Raw genomic sequence first — 23,109 nt, forward strand, 5'->3', positions numbered from 1 at the left:
GCGCGCGAACGTTATCACCGCGTGCTTTTTGGATACCTCGTGCTTCTAGCAGGAAAAAAGAGACGATACGCGAATAATCTAAGCAAATGCTCTTCTCAATAGCGCGATTATTTCTCTTTGGGTTTTTAAACGTGACCCTGAATCTGAAGTGTTTTCACGTTTTGCTTCTGCAAAAGAGCCACCGAGACTGGGAATACCACCCACGTCGTGCGGCAGTGGGGGAAGCTAGGAGAGTGAGAGAAATTTAGACTTGCAGGTGGGACCACATTACAGAATTTGTGGGGAAGCGAGTGAAGCTACTGCATCAAACTATAGCTTTCAAGTTACACAGCTTCGTTAAGAAAGTAGTTTCATTTACCTTTAGAAATATCTAGAGAAGTGCAGATGCTCTAATACAATAGACGAAGTTACTCATTGGCAACCCGTCGCATAGAACATATAACTAATTCATTATAATGAACCACCGACAGCATCACTTTAATTCAGCTAGCATTCGGAAAGTGCGACACATAACAAGGTTTTCTAAAGTACTTTATTCGATAACAATTACAAATCAGATATATATAGTATATTTGTTCTCCGTTACACGGATATGCGATCCCTACAAACGACTGGAGAAAATTTACAAAAACCTGTCCATGTTCTTGGCGCTCAATTTTGAACCTTCGCATAAGCGAGAACAGTGCGTTAAATGACAGGATACGTAATGAAGCTGGCGATCCCGCATTCATTATATGAATCCCTTCTGATGAGGATGTAGCCTTGCTGACCCCAATTGGTGCCCCATCTGAAATAAATAAAAGTAGAGTGATGAAATTAAGATGGCCTCAGGACGTCACCAAGCCACGCGGGGAACTACCCTACAACTAAGCGGATCTTAGGTTCTAAAAGAATACGTTACACATAGAATTGTCATGTGATTGCTAAATCCTTCACAAACTACGGGAGAAATCATGCGTCCGCTTGTCATAGAAAAGCTACTTGTTCCAGCAGATTTCAATAGGTTGTCGGGTAAGAGAGAAAGAAAAGTGAGAAAGCACAAACAGTAACCACAAAAGCGTTTGCTAGGCTACCTTACGCTTGAGAAGGACCCGATTGGCTGAAGCACGCCGCTACCCCAAACCCACATGCTAAACTGATCAACATGAGCGCTGACTCCTCAATATGACAATTTATTTAATAGTTTAGGCATAACAGGTTGGGCACGAAGTTTGTAAGGATGCATATATCTCTCCCCTCACGCACAGAGCTGCATGACTGCATCGGTGCAAGAAAAATATCTTCTACGTCATCTAGCTTTCATCACCACAAAATGTTTGAAACAAGAAGTAAAATAGGAAACATATACGTTGGGCCATCAGAGGCAACTAGGATTATGTCCTCCGCGAAGACCTTCCAGAATAATAGTGATGACGGCCGAAAGCATTACGACTGCTTTTCGCTAACTGTAAATATAAAATTACTATAGAATGGGTAACATTAATGGAATAATTCATGCAATGTTTCTACACGCCGACTTACGAATTCCTCACAATCCAGTACTTCTCGCCATTTTCAGTGGCTCCGTAACCAACAATCAGAACACCTTGGTACATAGTGTCTTTGGAGCACCTGGAATCATGGTACACTCCTGAAAGAGACAAGAAAATGGACATATTGATTAAGGACAGCCCAGTACAACTTGTAGGCTAATTATTGCTACTGTGTTGCGCTAATTGCTGAGAATGCGTATTGCGCTGTATAAGAGTGTAACTTCAAGCTTCAGCTTCTTCTCTCCTTAACTTTGCTTTTCAGGCAAACTTCCTTTGTGCAGCCAATTCAGCGCAAGTATACAAATACCAACAGGCAAGAATCAACCAGATCCCACTGCTGACCTAATGAACTTGTCAAAATCCCAAGACAAACATGCTTAAAGAATTGGTAACGTTGGGGCTCCAGGATAGGGCGACGCCGTGTGACGGCGAAGCTCAAAAGAAACGTTTTCAATTTGCGAATGTCAAACGCTTTGTGCATGGTACACGAACAGTAACTTCTGTGGAACCATGTCATTTTGGGATAGGCTGCAGACTAGTCGCTTGAAGTATGCATTTCACGGTACTATGTAAAGTTCGGTACCATACTGTGCTTCAATCGCCGGTAGAAGCGATATATCAGGAGAGAGACAGCACACTGCCTCTTAAGTGGAAGTGCGCATCCTTAACGGGGACGCTTCCTAAAGCACTTTTTTGGCGCTAGAGCTGCCCATATCGCAATAAACCTTTAGCGTAGGCTGGTTGCTGCATTATTTAAATGATAGACAGAACAGTGCCAAGAAACATGGGCGAACACGGGACATGTAAACAGAACGGGTGCAGTTTTGTTTACGAGGCCCTTCTTCGTCTGTGTTTTTTCGCACTGTCCTGGTGTGTATGCCTGCACAGACTCGACCATTTCTGCCTAAAATAGCCTTGTTTAAGAGATAACAGGCACTCCATGGCCTGTACGCGTTGGCGTCGACAGGAGCTTTCAGCTTCGATATGCTCAGTAACGAACACTGTGACTGCACGCAAAGAGCGCCTCATTTCTACCTAATACATTGGGTGGCTCTGATAAAGGTGACCAGGAGGGGGGGGGGGGGGGCGTATTATGTAAAGATTCGCTTTTCAGTTTCCAATCTTTCAGCTGGCATGACGCCAAGTCTTCGTTATCGGCAGTATCACGAACGAACAGAATTGAAGAAGTATCTCGTTAAGCAATACGCGCTAAGATTATGCAGCCATTGGGGCACCGCGCGTCTGGGGCTACGATATGTAGCTTTCTCAAAACGCAATGAACCGTCGACTGAAAGTAGCCACGTGCACGGCTTGCACGTCGTATACTACGTGCACTAAAGCACATTCGCGTGTTGCACTCTTGGGGCGCTCGGTCGCCATTCACACATGCAGGGCAGTGTCACTGTCGTTCATCACTACGACTTGAACTCTGTACCATTCATGAGTCTGCCCCTGTGACAGCCAGAATAGCTTTTGCACCTCCATTCAGAGGAGTTCAACTTTGCCAAATTAGGAGTCTGTCTTATATTTGCATATGATAACACTACAACAACAGGCGGGCGCGAGTGCGAAAGAGCTGTCACGAAGCATTGTTTGGTTTACTATATGGCACCACAATGGCGCTAGATAAATTTTGACAGCGGCAGGAGAGGAGATTCCGCGAGGATATTCTCTGGCCCGAAAGTCTAGAGGATCTTTCCAGTGACGACCGTATGCTACTGTGCTTGCGATTTCATTTTCATTGTCCTTACACCTACTGACACGGCTGGTATGGTGCTTGAAAGCCGTGCACGAATGTCTACTGGGCCGAAAGGTCGCCTTGCCTTCGAGGCCTGTGTGATGTGGAACGGAAGCTTTTCATGGAAGCATGCTGAGACAAAGAGCAAATGCAGAATGTTGCTGTGGGTCAAGCCTCTCTTGGATTCCTGCTTCGCAATCAAAACAAAAAACTTGCCTTCGGAGTAGAATGTGAATGTAGGCATGCTGTTGTCGACAAATGCACATACTGGGCCGACAAGAGCCACCTTTGTCATCAGCGCCGTCTCTGTTGCTGACTTAATATCGACAAAGCTGGACACTGTGGCAGCCACTCCCGTCTGATCGAATGCGCAGTCTGATTTCTGCAAGGTGACCAAGAGAAGATAACAGTTATGGGCGTAAAATCTTTATTTTGAAAGTAGAAAAAAGGCTCCAGAATAGCGATAGATGTAATTGCTAGTCGCCAATGACAGCTTAGTACCTATTCATCTTCAATCTTTTCACGCGAGAAGCTCCAGAATCGCTGTTCTCTTTGTGCAACAGTATTCTACCAATTAGTTGAAGTGAGTATCAGAATTGTTCACGTATATTATTGGTGTTGCCTATGGTTATGCGGCCTCCGTTTCTTATATGTGAGCACCTCTATAGCAATACACAAACATTCCTTATCTGTTTTTCCTCATTCCTCCTCCCCAAGTGTTGGGTAGCCAACAGGGAACGTCCTTGGTTAACCTCCCTATATTTCCCTCTTCGTTTCTCTCCATTCCTCTCACAGTCATTTAGATCAGGCTAACGCCTTGCCTGCGGCGGTGAAACGTCAGGTGCAGAGATTCCCAAACTGGTTCCCGTGGAACTCAAGGGTTTCGTAAGTGGCATTGTAGGGTAACGCGAGCAGCCAAGGCGAATCTGACCACATCTATCCCCTAGGTGGATTTTCACATTAGTGTTTAAATTGAATGAATAAAACCGCCGCATCCCCCACACAACGGCAGTCTTCGCGAGAAACTGCGTTCAGCTGCGTTCAGTACTCATTGCTGGCTACGCATACAGGTGGGAAAAAGAAATGGGGCAGGACGGGGTTGCGCGGCATTGTGGGTAGGCAGGTGGGGTTGCCCAAAGCCAGGAAGTTTGGGAACCCCTGATTTAACAGAATGTTATGCGCCGTGGAATGACTGAATTCATAGGAAAATATGGTTGTATAAAAGAATAATTATTGCTCCGTCAATCTTACAGGGACATTCTATTATTAGAGGTCACGTGTGTAAAAGCGTGCAAATTACTTCACTGGATATCAAACAAGTAGTTGCTTCGACTAGTCTACAGTTGAGAAATACACTGGTCTTTGCCACAAACGTCGCGGCTTATTGAAGCAGACGACATTACACACATACATATGAAGGGAGTAGTTATTGAGACGTGCGCCAGCACTTCTTTCAACGTATATATATAAATATATATATATATGAACGAGAAGAAAGGATGTTGACCAAGGGGCCCAATTTTTATTACTCATATTATAAGAAGCCAACAAACACTGACACCAAGGACAATATAGGGGGAAAAACTTGGGCTTAATAAATGAAATAAAGAAACGATAAATAATGGAAGGGAAAGTGGCTTGTTTGTGTTTGTTGGTTTGTGATATATATATATATATATATATATATGACTCCGAAATGCGGCAGCTTTCGTCGTGAATCGAACCCGTGGCCTCGCATGCTCAGGTACAAAACACCGTAGCCACTGAGCCACCATAACGGCTGTATATGTTAATCCTGTAATCGCTATGAATAGTGTTGCGCCAAGTGACAGGAAAACACTCATACATGGAGGCAAGGATTTCTGAATTTCTTGATATATAATATTTCAACAATTTTTTTTAATTGTAGCTGGAAGCTTGAGTTGGAAAAAGATGTTAAAAGTATTCAACAGGGTCTTGGAGAACAACAGTTTTTGCCATGGACATCAGTGCCAGGTTACCTTGCTCTGTTGCTCAAGTTACCCTGCTCAATTTTACGAAAGCGGCAATGTAACAAGTAACAGCCAGCGCGCATACGCTTAAGAACGCAACCTTCACACAGAACAGCAAGTGCATCTACGCTGTAATTAAAGCCTAGGTCATATTTTTTACGTTACTAGCACTCCCGTCTTCGAAAAGATAATAAAAAAAATCTCAGTGCCCTTCCACTCTGTGAAGGATGACCAGCGAAGCAATGTATGTGGACCCCTTAATAGCGAACTGCACCTCTGCCGCGGGTCGGCCCGGTATTGTACTATCTTCGGGATCGGCCACCGTATGGGGAGTGCTTAACACCTGCGTCCCCCTCCCCCTCCCCACCGCGGATTGGCCCGGCATTGGGATATTTTTCTACACGCGGACGCGATAATGGCGAAAGTAGGCCTCAACAGCTTCGCTGCAAAGAGAGACAATGTCTGCGAAGACGACTTACCGTTCCCACATACGGGTAGCTTTCTTCACTATCTATACCACCGTTCATTTTAATGTATCCATAAGTAGAGTCCATAAAACCGCCATCACAGTTTCTGTTGTGAAACACGGCTCCGCAGTCCACAATATTTTGAGCGCTGAGCGGAATGAGTTTGCCAGTTTTGCGGAACTGTTGACTTTCGAGGGCTCCGACCTGAAAGAGTTGAACGTAGTCGTTTATTACCTGAAACGCGACTAAATCACCACGTTGCCGAGAAGGCTACAAAACATTCATAGAAAGACTTTCTCTTGTTCTCGCATCGTTTAGCCACAGGCGCGTGGTTAACACCCAAGTTTGTTTCTACGTGCTCTCGGACTTGGAAAGCGACAAGCTTGACAAATAGGCTGAGGGCATTATTCAAAGCAAAAGTAATATTGAATCGCAAAGAGGGCTAGTATAAACGTTTAAGGGACTTGTCAGATTCTAAGTTAGAGCCATAAAATTAATTTTTAGGCGAACCATTTATTTCTCACTTAATCAGAAGTCTTCCAGTCATCGCTCATTGAATAAAAAATAATGAAATAACGACATGCAATTTATTATGTAGTGGTGGTCAACTACTGTCAGTGAATAGTGAGGTAGAAGCGTGATTAGTCATTTAACCGACTTGAGCTCGGTCAACTCATGCAGAACAAAATACGGTACCAGCACGCAAATGGAGCTGAAGGAGCAACTTGATGGATCAAAACGAGACACCCATGCGTCTTAAAAAGAGGTATGCTCACAGAAGTACTCATTTACTCTGTTGTGGATTTGTATAATTATGTGCTAGTTTAAAATTCCTTGATAATCTGGGGGCACTCATTATATACTTGCACAGCTTCGTTTTTTGTACGAGTTTATGAAAGTCTATGCACAGTTTTCGTAAGCAGTTTCAACTCCTACTCTGTGATTCCAACTTTCCCATTTGAGTTTAGCATAAATTACGCATTTTGTGTCGTACGTGCACGTAGCGCGGACAAGTGTAGAAAATTTTGTTGCGACGTTGCGACTGATCTCTGACATGCGGTGCATGCATAGAATCTCCTGCCATTCAGAGGTTGTGTAGTTCGGCATGTTCTGTAGTCGCAACGTTGACACAAGACCAGGTGCCTCCCTCTACACTGTATAAGGCCTCTCCAGCCGTATTCCTTCAGGCATGTCTTTCTGTTTGAACTTTGTATAGAGCCATTTGCATTTTCCTTTCGCACAGTAGGTTACTTCGTCAATATTGGTGAAAGAAGCAGTCAGCTGCTAAGCTGTTCTCACTTAAGTTCTCCAATAGATGAACGCTAGCCTTTCTCTGTCAACGATTTTCATGTCCAACTACTTACCGCACTGAATGCATAAGAAGAAAAACACGATCCCTGGTCGGGCACTGGCGTCACAGCGCCCTCTTTTCGCCAGTCCACTTCATCAGGCAATTCACTGGCATTAAGATGGATCGGTTCTTCTGGACAAGCCAACACTTCTAAGTTGGATCTTCTTTCAGGCGTAAATGTTACCACTTGGGCGAGCTCGGAACTCAGCTGCGGCATAAAACGTTATCTCTTATTGAAGCACTCGTGGCTTAAGAATACAAGCACACGCAGGGTAACTGTTTTGTTTAAAGGGACCTTTGCCACAGTAACTCCTGTATATATACATGGGAATGGGGAAAACATTTTGTTAAGCGTCTATTGTAAAAAAAATTTGAGAAGGTTGAGAAACTTAAAATCGAACAATTGTAGAGAGCAGATTCCTTTGTTAGTCTGTTGTGTTTCCTTAAAAAATTCTTAAAAGATTGAAAAAGCTTGGACAATAATGTAGAATACAATATCGTAATTTCGCAGTAAGAAGTGACAGCATATGAATTGCAGCTCTTGGAACAAATTATTATATGATGACATACTGACAAAATCGACATATGTTAGATTACCCAAAAATGTACAATTTGTTTTCTTTAGACGTTCTAAGAGCTACAATTTATAAAATTCTGTTATATGTTCTTGGTGAAAAGTTATCAAGTCATATTCTGAGTGCTCAGTGCTTCTCTTTAATTACGCAATTTTCAGCAATTCCGCAAAAGAAGCTGTGCTGCCCAATAAAAATCTGCCTCCTACGACGAGTAGAACACTATCTTAAAATGCAGTACTTATTATTGAAATCGGTAAGTAGTAGCGCACCTGGAATTAAAGTAACCTGTCAAACTAAAATATTAAATATTGTATATTTAAGTACGTTTTGGGATCATGGTATTACTTCTGGCGCATATATTTATCCCTGAAGCTACCTACCACCAATATCATTAACAATTATAGAAATACAAGTTAAATTCGAAATTACGAACCAAGGCGTAGAAGTTAGAGAGGGTAATAGAATATCCAGACCCACGGAGATACAACAAGCGGTTGATCAGTATAGCTGTTTCCATTCTTGGAGCACCGATTGAATGGTCTTACTGGTGCGGTTTTTAGCGTTCCTCTGAGCCTTAATGTCTGGTGCATTTTAAGTGTAAGAAAATTTTCTCGTGAGGATTTACCGACCCATACTATGCACCTAAGTCAATGTTGGTTAATAAGTGGTTGTAGTTACTACCAAACACGTGCTTCTTTTCTTCTTTAGAGCGTCATAGCTGCAGTGTCCAGTTAGTCAATTTACGCGCCTGCAGTACACGCGCTCATGGCGATGTTCCTCACATTTTGTTTAGTAGCGACTGAAGCCCAACAGATCTCGAATCGTGAGGATGACTGCAGCAACTAACGTGTTGAAAAGAAACAAAAAAAAAAGCAGAAAAAAATATGACGTGATCAGGTTTTTCTTATTTTTATTAAACTTCAGTGACATATCTTTTTGGTAATCTGTGGTTGTATAAAACAGCTTTAATCTTAACAAAGGACACTAGGGCGTTCACTGCTGTAAATCTATTGGTGTCTTACACACAGCGGGAGTATTAGGCGTTAGCAATAGACAATTTTCCCCTTAAGTCTTTGCGAAGTTACGTGGTTGCAAGCTATAAACACGCTTTCTGTGCGTCTATGCGCATAAGTCAGACTACAACACAAGTGTCTATAAATGGAGGCATTCGCTGCATTACAGAAATGGTGTACCCACGCATCCCTGTCAGTAAAGACATGGTTCCTTTTATTTTACTCTCTTACCATATCTCCGAAACGATTCATAGCCAGCTTAAAGCTGACATTTCCTTCGTCGTATCTCTGGTTATGCTCTTTGATCAACTCAAGGTTGCTTGCAAAAATAAGAAGCCTTTTCTGTTCCTCTTCTTTTGATTGGTACAATTTTCCTACGCAAAAAAACGAAAATTTTCATGAACGTTTGCGAACATAGAATAAGAAATAATATAGTAGTTTCGTATGCTCATACACACAAGAAATACGAGTGCTCACTGTATGTGCCTTATGAAAGAAGCACGAAGCCTTAATGGGGAACGGTTCTCGTTTATGACAGAGTATTATTTCGATTCTTTTTTTGCAGTATAATTTTTCTTGGAGACATAGTGACTTACATCTTTTATTTGCGATCAAGATTTACTGTGGAATACACATTTTTAGCCTAACCTTAGCCCCACTTGCGCACGGCGTTACCGGCATACAGGGTGTCTCAGCGACCTCTTTAAAAATCTTGAAAAGTTGCCTGTGGCAGATATCGCAATTTTTGTTCTTCAGCTGGTCTACTCGAACCAGTGGACAACACTTGCACAAAACAACCTAGATGCCAAATCGACTAATTGATCAAAATTCAGTAATAAGCTTTGAACTAATTACATTATGGCCTGTATTGCAATTTACAAGTTATAGCCGTGAAGTTCGCAAGGCGGATCCACTTGGAACGAGATATCAAGATGACACCAGTTTCGACTTATAAATTTCCGGACGTTGCGGAGAAACGCATTGGCGTTCCAGTTAATTTATTAACAAAAACGTCGTTTCGTGCACTAAAGCACACACGTAACTGGAACGCCAACGCATTTTTTCGCAGGAGGAGGAGGAAAAGCATTATTTGCTCTAATTGGTTAGAAATTAGCGGTGGCAGATGTGGTCAGCCGTCTTCATGGTCTTCTTCCCCATCTGCGCAGAGTCGACGCCCCTATTCCAGGGCACCACCGAGGGTGGCTACTCGGTGAGCGTGCCTTACTAGTCCATGCTGGACTTTCTGGTCGCTGCTGGAGAGCACCCTGCCCCACTGCTCCGCACTCGGGTCTTTTATTTGAAAGGATTGTTAAATTTGAACGCATCCCCACGTAATGTGATATAAGGTGGACTTGGCACCGCACCAGGGGCAAATGTCTCTATACTGGGTGGGAAGCATCTTGCTTAGTGTGTTTAGATTTGGGTATGTTCCTGTTTGCAGCCTCTTCCGAGAGGTTGCTTCCTGCTGATTTAGGCTGTTGTGGGGTGGAGGGTATTTGATTCGGACCCCCTTATAGTAATTCAGAGTGTCAGAGTAGCCTGGGTTGACTGGTATGGGTTCCTCAGGGTTGTAGCTTGTGGCCGCTCGGTTTTTGTGCTCTCGAGCTGCCTTGTCCACCCTTAGGTTCCCTTCTATTCCAGCGTGCCCGGTACCCAGAAAATCATATGCCTGTCTGTATTGTTAGCCCTGCAGGAGCGGAGGGTGTGAAGTGCTCTGCGTCCTATTCTGCCGTTCATGTAATTCCGACCTGTAGCTTGCGAGTCGATGAGTATTGTTAAGGACCTTTCGGATCGGTAGCCCTCCACTGCCGCTAGAGCTACGGCTATTTCCTCAGCTTCCGTTACCGAGCAGTCCTTCGTTGACGCGCTGCTGATCTCTTTGTAGTTTGGGCTTATTACTATCGCAGCTGTTTTTACTACGTTTGTTCCTCTTTGCTTGGCGTACACTGCAGCATCTGTGTATACTGTTGTGTTTTTTTGGTCAGGTACTTTTCGACGTATTTCGCCCTTGCGTCCCTTCGCGCCGTGTGAAGGTATGGGTCCATGTTTTTGGGTAGGAGGCTAACAGTGTATGTTTTCCGATATCCATCAGGAATGCCCTCCGTTCTTTGGGTTTCTTTGATTTATTCCGCGAAGCCTAGCCTTATTAGCAGTTCCCTTCCCGTTTTGGTATGCTGGAGTCTCATGAGCTGTGCGATACATTAGGCTTCTGTTAGTTCTTCGAAGGTGTTGCTTAAACCAAGTGCCATTAGTTTCTCTGTCGATGTATTGTTCGGCAGGTGAAGTGCTGTTTTGTACGCTTTGCGTAAAATGGTGTCTGCTTCTTGTATTTCCTGTTTGGTGCAGTTGAAGTGCGGGAGTGAGTATGCGACCCTGCTGACCACCAGATTCCCAGCCACCCTAAGTGTGTCTCCTTCTTTCATCCCATATCTCTTTTGTGGCACCCGCGTGATCATGCGTGCTATTTGGGTTGTTGACTACTTGAGCGTTTTCAGCGTGTGGGTGCAGCGCTGGTTGGATTGTAGCCACATTTCAAGGATCCTGATTTGTTGGCTTTCCGGTATCGGCTGCCCGTTTAGCCGCATGTTAAGGGTTTTTTTTTTGCTTTTCTTGCCCCGTGTAATTCTCAGGAGCTAGGATTTCTCCGTTGAGCACTCAAGGCCTATTACTCCGACGTATTCTTCCACGCAAGTGGCTGCTTCTTGCAAAGGATAAAAAAAAAAGGATACGCTGCTGAAGCCGTCGAATATTATTGTCGAAGTCAACGGAACTTCACGTAGTTCAAGTGTGTCTTGCCGCCATCGTGCTTCTTGCTTTTGTGTCTTCCCGTCGTCGTGCTTCTGGCTACAGGAACCTGACGTTCTGCGCGAATTTTATTAACAGGCCGCACCGTTTGAACCACCTCTGTAGTTTTACACAAATCGGCAATCCGGATCTCCGCATTAACACATCACTGAGGGAAGCCTTTCTATGTGCGACTGTTTTCAGGCAAGCACGTACCGCGGCAAGGGCGACATCGTCGATCATGCAACCAATGAACCGGATCCATGCAATAAGCCTCACCAACCTTGATCCTCTCCACCTAACCCCTTTCACAGACTTCTTCCTGTTCCCAGTCCAAATAAAGTAGTGTCAAAACTTCTCCCGACCGACAAAAAAGGTCCAATCTAAATTTAAAGCTCACACTGAGATTGAACACACGTAGCAGTGCTCGAAAATAACGTACAGCGCGAAGGACAAGGGCTGCGAAGACGACATACACAGCGCTGACTTCCAACAATATTTACCAACTAGCTCAAGCAACCACCCTAGTTCACTTCATTTCTAGCAGTGCATTTTGTTTAAATGAGCTGCTTAAGTTGTAGTGATTAGCGTCCCGAAGCACGACATGGCCTACAAGGGACTCCTTAGTACTGGAGGCGGGCTACGGTTTACTTTCCACCAACTATAGCGTTCTTTGGCGTACACTCAAAGCACTGTACGCGAGCACTTCTTTCTGTGGCACCCCCATTTAAATTGACCGGCTGCTGTTGAAAGTCCAAACCGCCACTTGGTTCTCAGGAGCCTAACGCCGTAACAACTGCGAAACGGTAGTGTGCCTAAGTGGGTGACAGTGAAAGCAATTTGTTCAGTACATTGACGGAACAGGATGAAGACAGTCTACTTACTTTCTCGAGAAATATCGTACTGACCTAATTGCCAAGTTCCTTTTTGAGATGAAAGAGACAAGCGCAGGTAACCCATTAAGTGAGTGTGGTCGCTATCAACTTATGAGCGATGGTGATGTTCTGCATACCTTACCATTGCTTCATAAAATGTATCTGCAGAACAACCAGTTCTCCGCTGTTAATTTTCTAATGCCAGGCTGACTTTCGATAGCGACAAAAACGAGACTGCCATGGTTTCGAATGGGAATGCTATTCTTGCCGAAGCCTTAAGTTTTGCTGTCTTTGCACCACATCTTCGTTTGTACGTATACGTGTTTAGTCGCCATTCGCAGCAGTCAAATAAATCTGGCTATGGCTATGCAATGACAAACACAGTATCCTCTGTGAATACTCCTAAAGTGACTTCAATCATGCACTTCGCACGTTACGAGAGCTAAGGCGGTAGAATTGGAAATTTACCATGCGTTGACGTGAATGACTCCCACTGCTCTTCTATAAACTCCTGGTCAAAAGCGGCGAAACCAGCCGCCAGGTTGGTGACTAGTAGCATGGTGGGCATTAGAAGCATCATTACTAAGTTCTTCATTCAGAGGACTTCAATCTGAAACTGAAAAGACACAAGCATACGAAGTGACCCACTTAGGACATCTTGTTACATGCCATTCGAAAGAAAAAGACGAAAATTTAGCGTAAGTCATAATTTGGTGTTAAAGGTACCAGACAAACCCAACATACTGACATAATTTTCTCGGCTAGCGTAGTGGTGTATTTTGTAGCCTTGCAGACTAGTATATATAGGCGATGTTCATATCGCTGATGAACGGTGTTTATTTTTTTTTCTTGTGAGCATTTGCAATTATACAGTACAAAGCCAAGCTGGCCACATTTTCACCGCGAAACATTTCTCCCAACGCAAACTTGTGGCGCTCAATCATGTGCATCCCACGCATGGCGACGGCGAAACGACCAAGGCGGCACGATGACCATTGAATGGCGATGCTGAAAATACTGCGACAGAATAACGACGATGGAATGCACACGAATAAATGACGATGAGTCTATGGCTACGACCCGCCGCGGTTGCTCAGTGGCTATGGTGTTAGGCTGCTGAGCACGAGGTCGCGGGATCGAATCCCGGCCACGGCGGCCGCATTTCGATGGGGGCGAAATGCGAAAACACCCGTGTACTTAGATTTAGGTGCACGTTAAAGAACCCCAGGTGGTCAAAATTTCCGGAGTCCTCCACTACGGCGTGCCTCATAATCAGAAAGTGGTTCTGGCACGTAAAACCCCATAATTTAATTTTGAGTCTATGGCTACGAAGCAATGGCGATGATGAATGACAACGACGAAGTGTTGACGACGGAATGATGACGACTGTATGACGACAATTGCTTGACGATAGTGGGGTAATGACGGTGAAATGGCAACGGAGTAGCCATCACAATGGTCCGAAGGCGACGGTATGAAAATGGAATGACAACAACGACATGATGAGTTGCGTAATGGTGTTGGAGGTCACGTACGTGCTTACTTGTATATCACCTGCCGCCCCCGTTCGCATTAGTTTATACTATATCCGGCGGTCGTTTCCACTGTGTGCGGTACCTGCAAATCGTGCAAGACAGCAGGCAGCAACGAGCACCCGAGAGAGGGGGGAGGGGGAAAAGAGAAAAGAAAACTTTGCTTTAAGAACAGCGCAGAGCGTGTGCACACGCAGCATAATTTACGCCACAGCAAAGTACTCTTTTCTCTTAGCTCAAACGATATTGAAAGCCCCTGGCTTAACTGACGAATGCCACTTACCACTCATGCGTGCGCTTTATCAGATTGCCACTCCCAGGTCTGCCAGTTAGACGTGTCACATGAACTCACGAGTAGCACAAACAACGCAATACAGGCACTATCAAACAATTGTGCGGTTTCTGGGAAAACATGTCCATCGAAGTAGATAAAACAGAAATCTGTCTGTTCAAGCTGTGAAAGCAGGAACGAATTGTTTTGTGCGTGGTAGCAGGCTATCAGATAAGTTTCTTTTGCCACTTGGCAGTTGCGGTCAGGCCGACATATCTTCCTGCTGGAAGTGATAACTGCCGTGAATGGTATCAAAAGTCAAGTGAAAAGGGATCCTCGTAGACCGATCGCTGTTGCAAAAATTGATGCAATAAAAGAAGGATAGGGAGGGGGGAGTAGTAGATAGGGCGTCCATTACCTCCAGTGAAGAACCAAGATTGGTCTTAGTTTCATGGGTAAAATTAACCGTAGTCCCTGTATCATCAACAGCTGAATATACGCGGCTACAATCAGCATCTGTGAACTAAATCTACAGTGGGCAATAAAGTCTTTCATGACGACACTTTCACGAAAAAGAAAGCCTTTCAACCTTCTGACTCTTCTGAACTTTGGCTCGCGGTGGTTGCTCAGTGGCTGTAGTGTTGGGCTGCTAAGCAGGAAGTTGCAGGTTCGAATCCCGGCCACGGAGTCCGCATTGCGTTGGGGCCGAAAAGCAAAAACACCAACGTACTTAAAGTTAGGTGCGCGCGAAAGAACCCAAAGTGGTGAAAACTATAATGGAGTCCGCTACTATGGTGCTCCTTATAATGAGACCGAGGTTTTTGCTTGTAAATCCCCATAATTCTTCTGAACTTTGCAAAGTACTTTTGCTTGCTGGTTCGAACACGAACTGTTATGTTATACTTAGCATGGAAGCTTGGGCGTGTTGGTTATTCATTGGAAAGAAAGGACGCAGAGCAAAAAAGACACGAACACGAGGGAGCGACGCGCTCGATGATACCGCAAGCTTCCTCATGGGCTGCTGTGATGATGAGCGTCGTAATTTGATAATGTGGCAAAGCTTGTGATTAACCTGTATGCTGTACGCACCGTTTGAAAATGCTCCGGAAAGCCTTCGCGCTGAGTGCTGTGTCATATCAGACAAGTCAAACTTTTATCGACGTTAGCGCAGAAAATTCAGGTCCGTTATCCGACTGGACTTGTGCGACTGAGAAATCCAGTGACACTGTGTGAGTGGTTGCGTGTTGCGTATAAGCACTCTGCTTTGCAAGCCGCCCGCATCCGTGTGAACGGTCCTGTAGGCATCATGGAAGTTACGCAAAAATTTGGAAGTTGGAATGACTCTTCTCATGTAACCTGGCTGTTGCAAGTTTTGGTGCTGCTTCCGTCACGTATTTTCACCAACTATCCCTGCAAGGGATACAGTTAAATAGCGTTGCAGGAATACGTGAAATTATTGCATACACATATTGCGAAAGGATGAAGAGCATTTTGCACTCGCGTCGACTGCCATAAATATAAATAGATTATCACTTTCTGATTCTCATATGTCAACGGGAGACGTTTATTGCTCGAACAACAACAAAAAAGAAAGAGAACTACCAGCAGGATTACGTTGTACAACAGTAAAAGTCCACAGATGCCTGAATACTGTTATTAACTGTCTTTTTGAGTGTCAATGACTGCAGCAAAATGAACCGTGTGGTGCATGCGACGTGCAGTAAGAAAATGGCAATCTTTCTGCACTACTTTTCATGAATGAGCTACCAAGGTTAGCATGTTCCATTCGAAAAAATATACACGATTCTTACATGATTCCCACGTATAACAACATATCAGTGCACGCACATCCTGATACATGGCGCCTCTTCAGTTATTCTACCAGTGATGTCAAACATGTTTGACCCATCAGTATTACCCACAAACTTCAACATCATTACTGATATCAACGAATATTATAGATAACACACAGGGCTACCTGTTTTTGGGAGCTAGACAAGGGAGCCAGGGAAGACTAATTAAAAGCACCGTCGTCATGTCATTTATATTCACGGTGCTGTTGTGAGAAGGAGTTCAGCTTGCTCCGCTGCTTCCCCCAGGTTTTCGAGGGAAGCGGCGGGAACGGTATTGTCTGTATCAATACAGAAAACATATATGATTCGAAGTTCGTGCACTGTTTATTCAACAACATGACGGGCAGAACTTCGCGCCAGCTTTAGAAAACTGCGTGGAGCTCAAAAAGGTACAATATCACGAGCCATGAACGTCATTTGCACACAAACGGGAAAGTTACTCAGTGAACGTGTAAGTTATTGATGTGCCAGCAGAATGGTGGTGGTGGTGGTGGTGGTGGTGAATTGTAGCAACAGGCGGGTTTAGCCTGGCGAACAAGGCCGGCAATTGCTCCGCCTGAGCGTCTCGCACAATACCGCTGAAGGGTTTCACCATATGTCCATCAAACCAGTCTCTCTTAAGAAATCGATGAGGAGACGTGAAGTTTCTTTGCGCGCTATAACTGATCCCTCGGGAAATATAAGGTGTTGCAGGCGCGCATGCGGAAGGTCCTTGTTTTGCAGATTCTTCAGGAGAGTGTCTCTTTCATCTTGGAATTGCTGGCAGGACCACAAAAAGTGCTCAATGTCTCCTGTCTCGTTGCATGCCGTACAGTTCGGAGAATTGATTCGCCCCGTTTTAAATAACCAGGCCGGTGTATTAGCAGATCCTGTCCTTATTCGATATAGAAGTGTGGCTTCCTCTCGGTGCATTCTCTTGGTTACGCAGGGCATATGCGGTGGAACCCAAAGCGACGCAAAGTGATTTCGAATGTCAGATTTTTGCACTTGATTACTCTTTGGAGCCTTGATTTTGGGAGGATGATAGAGCGCTGCGTATGCAAGCGCATCAGCTTTTTCGTTTCCTGAGATACCAATGTGGGAGGGAATCCACTGAAACTTTACTGTGAAGCCTTTGTTGTTGAGTTCTTTCACGATGGCTAGTGATTTGCGTGGGAACTTGAGGGATGGCAAACCATGGTATACTTGTTGTAATGCGGCCTTTGAGTCCGTAAGGACAACCACATTCTGCGGAGGCAAAGTCTTTAGTTTGCGCAGAGCAGAAGCTATTGCTACGCCTTCCACAACTGTCGACGAGGCTATACGGTCCAGACGGCCAGACCACGTATATCTTAGAGAGGGAATGTAGAATGCAGCTGCACAGCGGTCTTCGTCTGCCTTGACAGAGCCATCTGTGTATACTTGTAGGTGATTCGCGTAAGTCGTGCTCAGGTGTTCCAGGACTAATGACTTGGCTTCTGCAGATGGAATGCAGCTCTTTGATTGCAATCGTGGTACACTTAAGTTGCATGTGATGTCCTCGAACGTCCAGGGTGGTTCTATCCTTTCTCTCTGTCTCGAGCAGCGCAATCCTAATACGCGAAGCGTGTTCAATGCTGCATAAAAATGTGAGCGCGGCCTGTTACCTATACGTCGTAAGAGGGCTCTACCGGGAGTAGACTCACTCAACCGTAGGAGCTGGATCATCAGAGCCTGGGAAGCCTGAAGTCGTAGAGGGCGTGACTCAGCTTCGTAGAGCACTTTCTTGTTTGACGCTGGCTGAGGGACTCCAAGACAAAGCCGGACACCTTTTCTGTGGATGGCTTCTAAGCGCTCGTATTGGCTGTCTGAGGGTGACATCAGAGGTAGCTGATACAGGATTCGACTCGTAACCAACGCTGTATGTAGCCGTAGCATCGACGTCGGGTGGTTGCCCCAGCGTATGCCAGCGACTCACTTGAGCACATGTAGCCTGGGTGACGATGACGCCACAACGTGGTCAACACCGCGGCGCCAGAGTAGCCTGTGGTCTAAGGTAACGCCCAGAAATCGGACGTTGGTGACTTGTCGAATCTGGTATCCGTCCAAATTCAGCGTCAAGCGTGTAGATTTTCTTTTCACTCCAGGAAATAGTACGAATGATGATTTCTCTGCTGATAGTGATAATCCAATCGTTGCCAAGTGGCCCTGAATGGCTTTTACTGCTCCTTGGGCTATTCGTGCCAGGCGGCGATGCTGGTAGCCGGAGACCCATATGCAGATATCATCAGCATATATAGATATCTTCACTGGTGTTCGATGGTTTAGTACTCTTGGGAGGCTACTCATGGCAATGTTAAATAATAAGGGAGATAAAACACTCCCTTGTGGCACACCGCGAAATATACGTATTTCATCGCTCAAAGTGTCGCCAAGACGAACTCTGATGCGACGATCATTGAGGAACGTATGTACGAAGCGCAAGAGATGACCCGTGACGCCTATAACTTGTAACTGGCTGATGATGGCTCCTTGAGACACGTAGTCGTAAGCCTTAGAAACATCCATGAAAACAGCAAGTGTCGACAGGCCATCCGCACTGTAATGTTCTATGTGGCTTAGCAGGTCCAGCACATTGTCTTGAGCGCTTAGACGCTGCCGAAATCCAGTCATGCACGATGGTAGTTTTCGACCCTGCTCGACATACCAAGTGAGTCTTGTGCACGCCATCTTCTCCATTAGCTTCGCTGCACACGAGGTCAGTGATACCGGTCTGTATGAGTCCAGAGCTGCAGGATTCTTTCCAGGCTTCAGAACCGGCACCACCCATGCTACCTTCCATAAATGTGGTATAGCCCCATTGGCCCAGACTTGGTTAAAAAATGCCAGCAAATCACGCCGTCTCTCAACCGGTAGGTTAGTCAGCATCTGATTACTGATAAGGTCAGGTCCCACCGCACAGCGACGTCGGAGGCTGCTCATAGCTAGTTCCAGCTCTCTGAGTGTGAAAGGAGCATCCATTAGAGACGACGATAGCGGCGGAGGCGGGTTGGTTGCGCCGGCTGACCTGCCGGAAGAGTATATTTCAGCGAAGGCATTCGCAAGACAAGCGAGTGTCTTGCCTAACTTCAATGCTAGGGCTTCAAATGGCTTTTTTGGTCGAAAGTTTCCAGCAAGGTTATTAACGACCCACCATATCCTTGGAACTGGCGTGAAGACCGATAGGCTTGCACAAAATGACGCCCATTGATCTCTTCTTAGTTTCCTTGTATAACGTCGAATAACTGCGTTAATCCTGTTATATATAGTCTTCATTGGTGGGTCGCCCTTCGTCCTCATCAGCCTCCGTTCCGCTCTTCTACGGGCAGCGCATAGATTTTTGAGCTTTAGATCCGGAGCGGGGAAGTGATCGGGTAGCTTCAGCTCAGCGGTAGCCAATCTCTTGCTACGTAGCATGTCCGCGAACAGGTCTCCAGATGATTCGCTTAGGCCATCCCTGTACGTATCCCAATGCGTCACAGGACAGGATCTTCGGCCGTTGGTTCTATATCCAGCAATGTTAACGAAGACAGGAAAATGATCACTGCCCATTCTATCTTTACTAGTCGTTGAAGATGCGAGGATGTCCGTTGAGTGTAACGTCAAGTCAATGACACTGTAAGAGGCCGGTGGTCGAAAAAACGTTGGCTGTTTGTCATTTGCCACACAGAGACCCTCGATGTTTAAAGCACCAACAATTTGCTTTCCACGTGCATCAGTCGCCTTGTCGCCCCAGAGAGTATGGTGCGCGTTGAAGTCCCCACATATAATCCTCGGAGCTGGGCAGCGGCTGCAGAGGTCTCTTATAATTTCTCCCATCGATACCTTCAGGCGAGAGCTCACATACACGGAGGCCACGCTGAGGCTTCGGTTTCCCAGCCGCACTTGTACAGCAGTGACTTCCAAAGCACTGCTGCAAAGGTCTTGTACTGGTAGAACGTAATGTGGTATTTCACGTCACATATAGCATGGCGCTTCCGTTCGGAAATGTCGGAATACTCTTGTTTCCATGTGCGACATAACCAGCAATTGATCTGGAACTTGGAAGACCAGCCTCAGACAAGGCCAATATTGGCACAGGCATGTTGCGTAAGAAAAGCGACAGTTCAGGTAAATGGCACGCAAGACCCGCACAGTTCCATTGCATAATAAGTGGCGCCTGTGGACGGGATGGTGAACATTGTGTCCTGACCGCATCCATATTGCTAGGTGCTTTAAAAAGAGGCGGAGCTTAGAATCACTGACTCGAGCGCCAGGACTACTTCGAGCATTTCCTTCATCGAGCTCGCCGGCATCTTCTCTATGTGTGATCGCAAGGCCTTGAAGAGAGCACGTAGCACCTGCTGACAGTCCTCCAGTGGTGTGTTTTCTTCGCAACGCGATTGGGGTCGCTGCAGTACAGACACATAGCTTCGCTGTTCCGGTTGTTCAGCAGTCTTCTCGTCTACGGGGCCTCTGTTCATTGATTTGACTGCTTTAGCCGGTCCGCTGCGCGATGGCACCACTGTGTCCTGGATTCCTGGAGAAGGCTTCAGGCTTGGAAAATCAGTTTCACTCTTTGAGCTCCACTTGATTTCGTCTGACTCTCTGTGACTTTCTGTCTTTTTCTTTGTCGTATTTCTCTCATCGTTTCTTGTTGGCCCCAAGATAAACGTTTTCTTACGCTTTATTGCCGCTGCCCGCGTAGGACACTTACTATAACTAGCTGGATGACCACCACTACAGTTTGCACATACAAAGTTCTCGCTGCACGCGCATGTTTTGAAATCGTGCGGTCCTCCACATCTCTTGCACCGCTGCTCACCACGGCAGTACTTGGCCACATGTCCATAGCGCTGACACTTGAAGCACCGAGGTGGTGTCTCAACGTAGTCGATGGTCTCGTGTCTTGTGAAGCCCAAGTTGATCTTCTCTGGGCGGTCTTTATTTGGAGCGAACGTAAGAACCACGGAGCTGGTTCGCCTGGACTCCCAATCGGATTCGGAAATTTGAACGCGTCGCGTGACTCTCCTTGCATGGTAAACACCTTGTGGTTTTAGGTATAGCAACAGTTCCTCGTCAGTGTACCACTTCGGTACTCCTCTAATAATGCACGTGTTTTGCAGGTACGAATTGGGCACTCGTGCTGAGATTGCAGTCCCTGAGATTGACTTGCAGCTGAGAAGGGAATTCACATGCTCTTCTGTCTGTACATCTAGAAGCAGGGCTCCTTGAGCAGTAAATCGGCTCCTAACTGGCGATGCGCCAAGAATTTTTTCAATTTCAGTAGACAGAACAATGGGATTTACTTTTTTCAGGTCGGCTCCTTCTGTGGCAGGCGTAACAATCACTGGGATTCCGACGGTCCTCTTCTTGCGGTGACGCACAAGCCTGAAGCCTTCATCGTCCAGATCTGTGATGTCAGCTATGTCACAATCGTCAATAAGCGTAGACTCGTCGTCTGTTTCTGTAGCCTTGTATCGCTTACAGTCACGATTGCTCTCAGGGCCAGTCGGTGGCCTCTGGCACGGTGTCAGGTCAGGCGTAGCCATGACGGAGCTCTCGCCGCTACCAGATCGGGCTCTTCTGCAGGCTCCTATCGAAGCGACGGGAGGTGAAGGCCCCCCCGGCCTCCGGTAGGGAAGGTACCTTGGCGAGTCGTCCGACGTCTTCGACAAATCTGTTTGACAAAACGTCGAAAAAATTCAAAACACTAGGGAGCGATAGAGCAGTGCGACTGTGTCGAACCAAACTTCTTCTTCCTCCGTGTCAGCAGAATCTCTTGGCCAATGCTATCAAGTAGCTTCTATTCCAAGGAGAGAGAATACAGTTTTAATTGAAGCGATGTGTGGCTCGAACGAGGCTCACTAAACAACAGAGAAGTCAGTCTTCTCTCCTGTCTTGTTTGCCCCGTTTGCGTTACACGTGCATCACGTAATGTCTCAAATTAAATCGCCAAATCATAATCAGCAGCTTTCTTTTTCCAGTCATATATGGTTGCAAGTACTTGCAACATTAGACTCTTTCCATAGCACACAAGAAGTCCCGAGTCTCTTTTCTGTTTCCGCACCTGGGTTGAGATGCTTAGCATGCTCCAAGTGCTACGTCACATCAAAGGATCTGTCGTGGTGCAGCATAATCTCGCTCGGTAAGGTCTGTCTTTCGAAAAGAGGCTTCTCAAGTGCAATGTTTGGTCGGAACCTTCGACTCCATTCCGGTGTGAATGTCGACTCGGGACGCTTGGCATCTTTAAGCCGATTTTTACAGCGCCGCTGTTAGTCTCTCGTTGGTCGTGATTTTTTCGTGTCCACGTACGAAGCTTTGCTCATGCAAAAACAAACGGCAGCTGGAATGCTTTGTGTTTGAGTTTCAGCGTGACAGATTTATGTTTTCTCGAATATTCGAACTACAATCAGATGGTATGATGTCTGCTCGTCGTGTGTAAGTCGTACTTTACAAATTTTGAGACATATCTTAATTTAAGTATCAAATCAGTTCAATAACTCACTTGCGCCAGGTGAAGGACCCACTAGAAGGAGCATGTATGCTGTAGTTCTCTACGCCTGCGTGTGCGCGAGGTGAACGTGTGCGCGGGACGGAGCGAAGAGGAGGAAGAAGAAGGTTTCTGCGGATGTCCCTGCTATCAAGTAGCTATCAATGCTATCAAGTAGCTTCTATTCCAAGGAGAGAGAATACAGTTTTAATTGAAGCGATGTGTGGCTCGAACGAGGCTCACTAAACAACAGAGAAGTCAGTCTTCTCTCCTGTCTTGTTTGCCCCGTTTGCGTTACACGTGCATCACGTAATGTCTCAAATTAAATCGCCAAATCATAATCAGCAGCTTTCTTTTTCCAGTCATATATGGTTGCAAGTACTTGCAACATTAGACTCTTTCCATAGCACACAAGAAGTCCCGAGTCTCTTTTCTGTTTCCGCACCTGGGTTGAGATGCTTAGCATGCTCCAAGTGCTACGTCACATCAAAGGATCTGTCGTGGTGCAGCATAATCTCGCTCGGTAAGGTCTGTCTTTCGAAAAGAGGCTTCTCAAGTGCAATGTTTGGTCGGAACCTTCGACTCCATTCCGGTGTGAATGTCGACTCGGGACGCTTGGCATCTTTAAGCCGATTTTTACAGCGCCGCTGTTAGTCTC

General features: G+C 45.7%; 2 protein-coding genes across 3 annotated transcripts in view; one reads left to right on the forward strand and one right to left on the reverse strand.

Annotated features, from left to right (window-relative positions):
• Window positions 1–23,109, forward strand: part of LOC126522531 (procathepsin L-like) — a 123,235-nt gene that overhangs the window by 14,257 nt on the left and 85,869 nt on the right. The gene's annotated exons all lie outside the window — the stretch shown is intronic.
• Window positions 688–23,109, reverse strand: part of LOC140218882 (uncharacterized) — a 45,496-nt gene continuing 23,074 nt past the window's right edge. The window contains exons 10-16 of the mRNA XM_072288589.1: window positions 12,795–12,915; window positions 8,899–9,041; window positions 7,093–7,287; window positions 5,741–5,932; window positions 3,487–3,652; window positions 1,522–1,630; window positions 688–787 (exon numbers count right to left, since the gene is read on the reverse strand). Coding sequence (XP_072144690.1) covers window positions 688–787; window positions 1,522–1,630; window positions 3,487–3,652; window positions 5,741–5,932; window positions 7,093–7,287; window positions 8,899–9,041; window positions 12,795–12,915 — 1,026 coding nt within the window. The remainder of the gene's footprint in view (window positions 788–1,521; window positions 1,631–3,486; window positions 3,653–5,740; window positions 5,933–7,092; window positions 7,288–8,898; window positions 9,042–12,794; window positions 12,916–23,109) is intronic.

The sequence above is a fragment of the Dermacentor andersoni genome, chromosome 6, assembly GCF_023375885.2.
Source record: "Dermacentor andersoni chromosome 6, qqDerAnde1_hic_scaffold, whole genome shotgun sequence".
NCBI classification, from domain to species: domain Eukaryota; kingdom Metazoa; phylum Arthropoda; class Arachnida; order Ixodida; family Ixodidae; genus Dermacentor; species Dermacentor andersoni.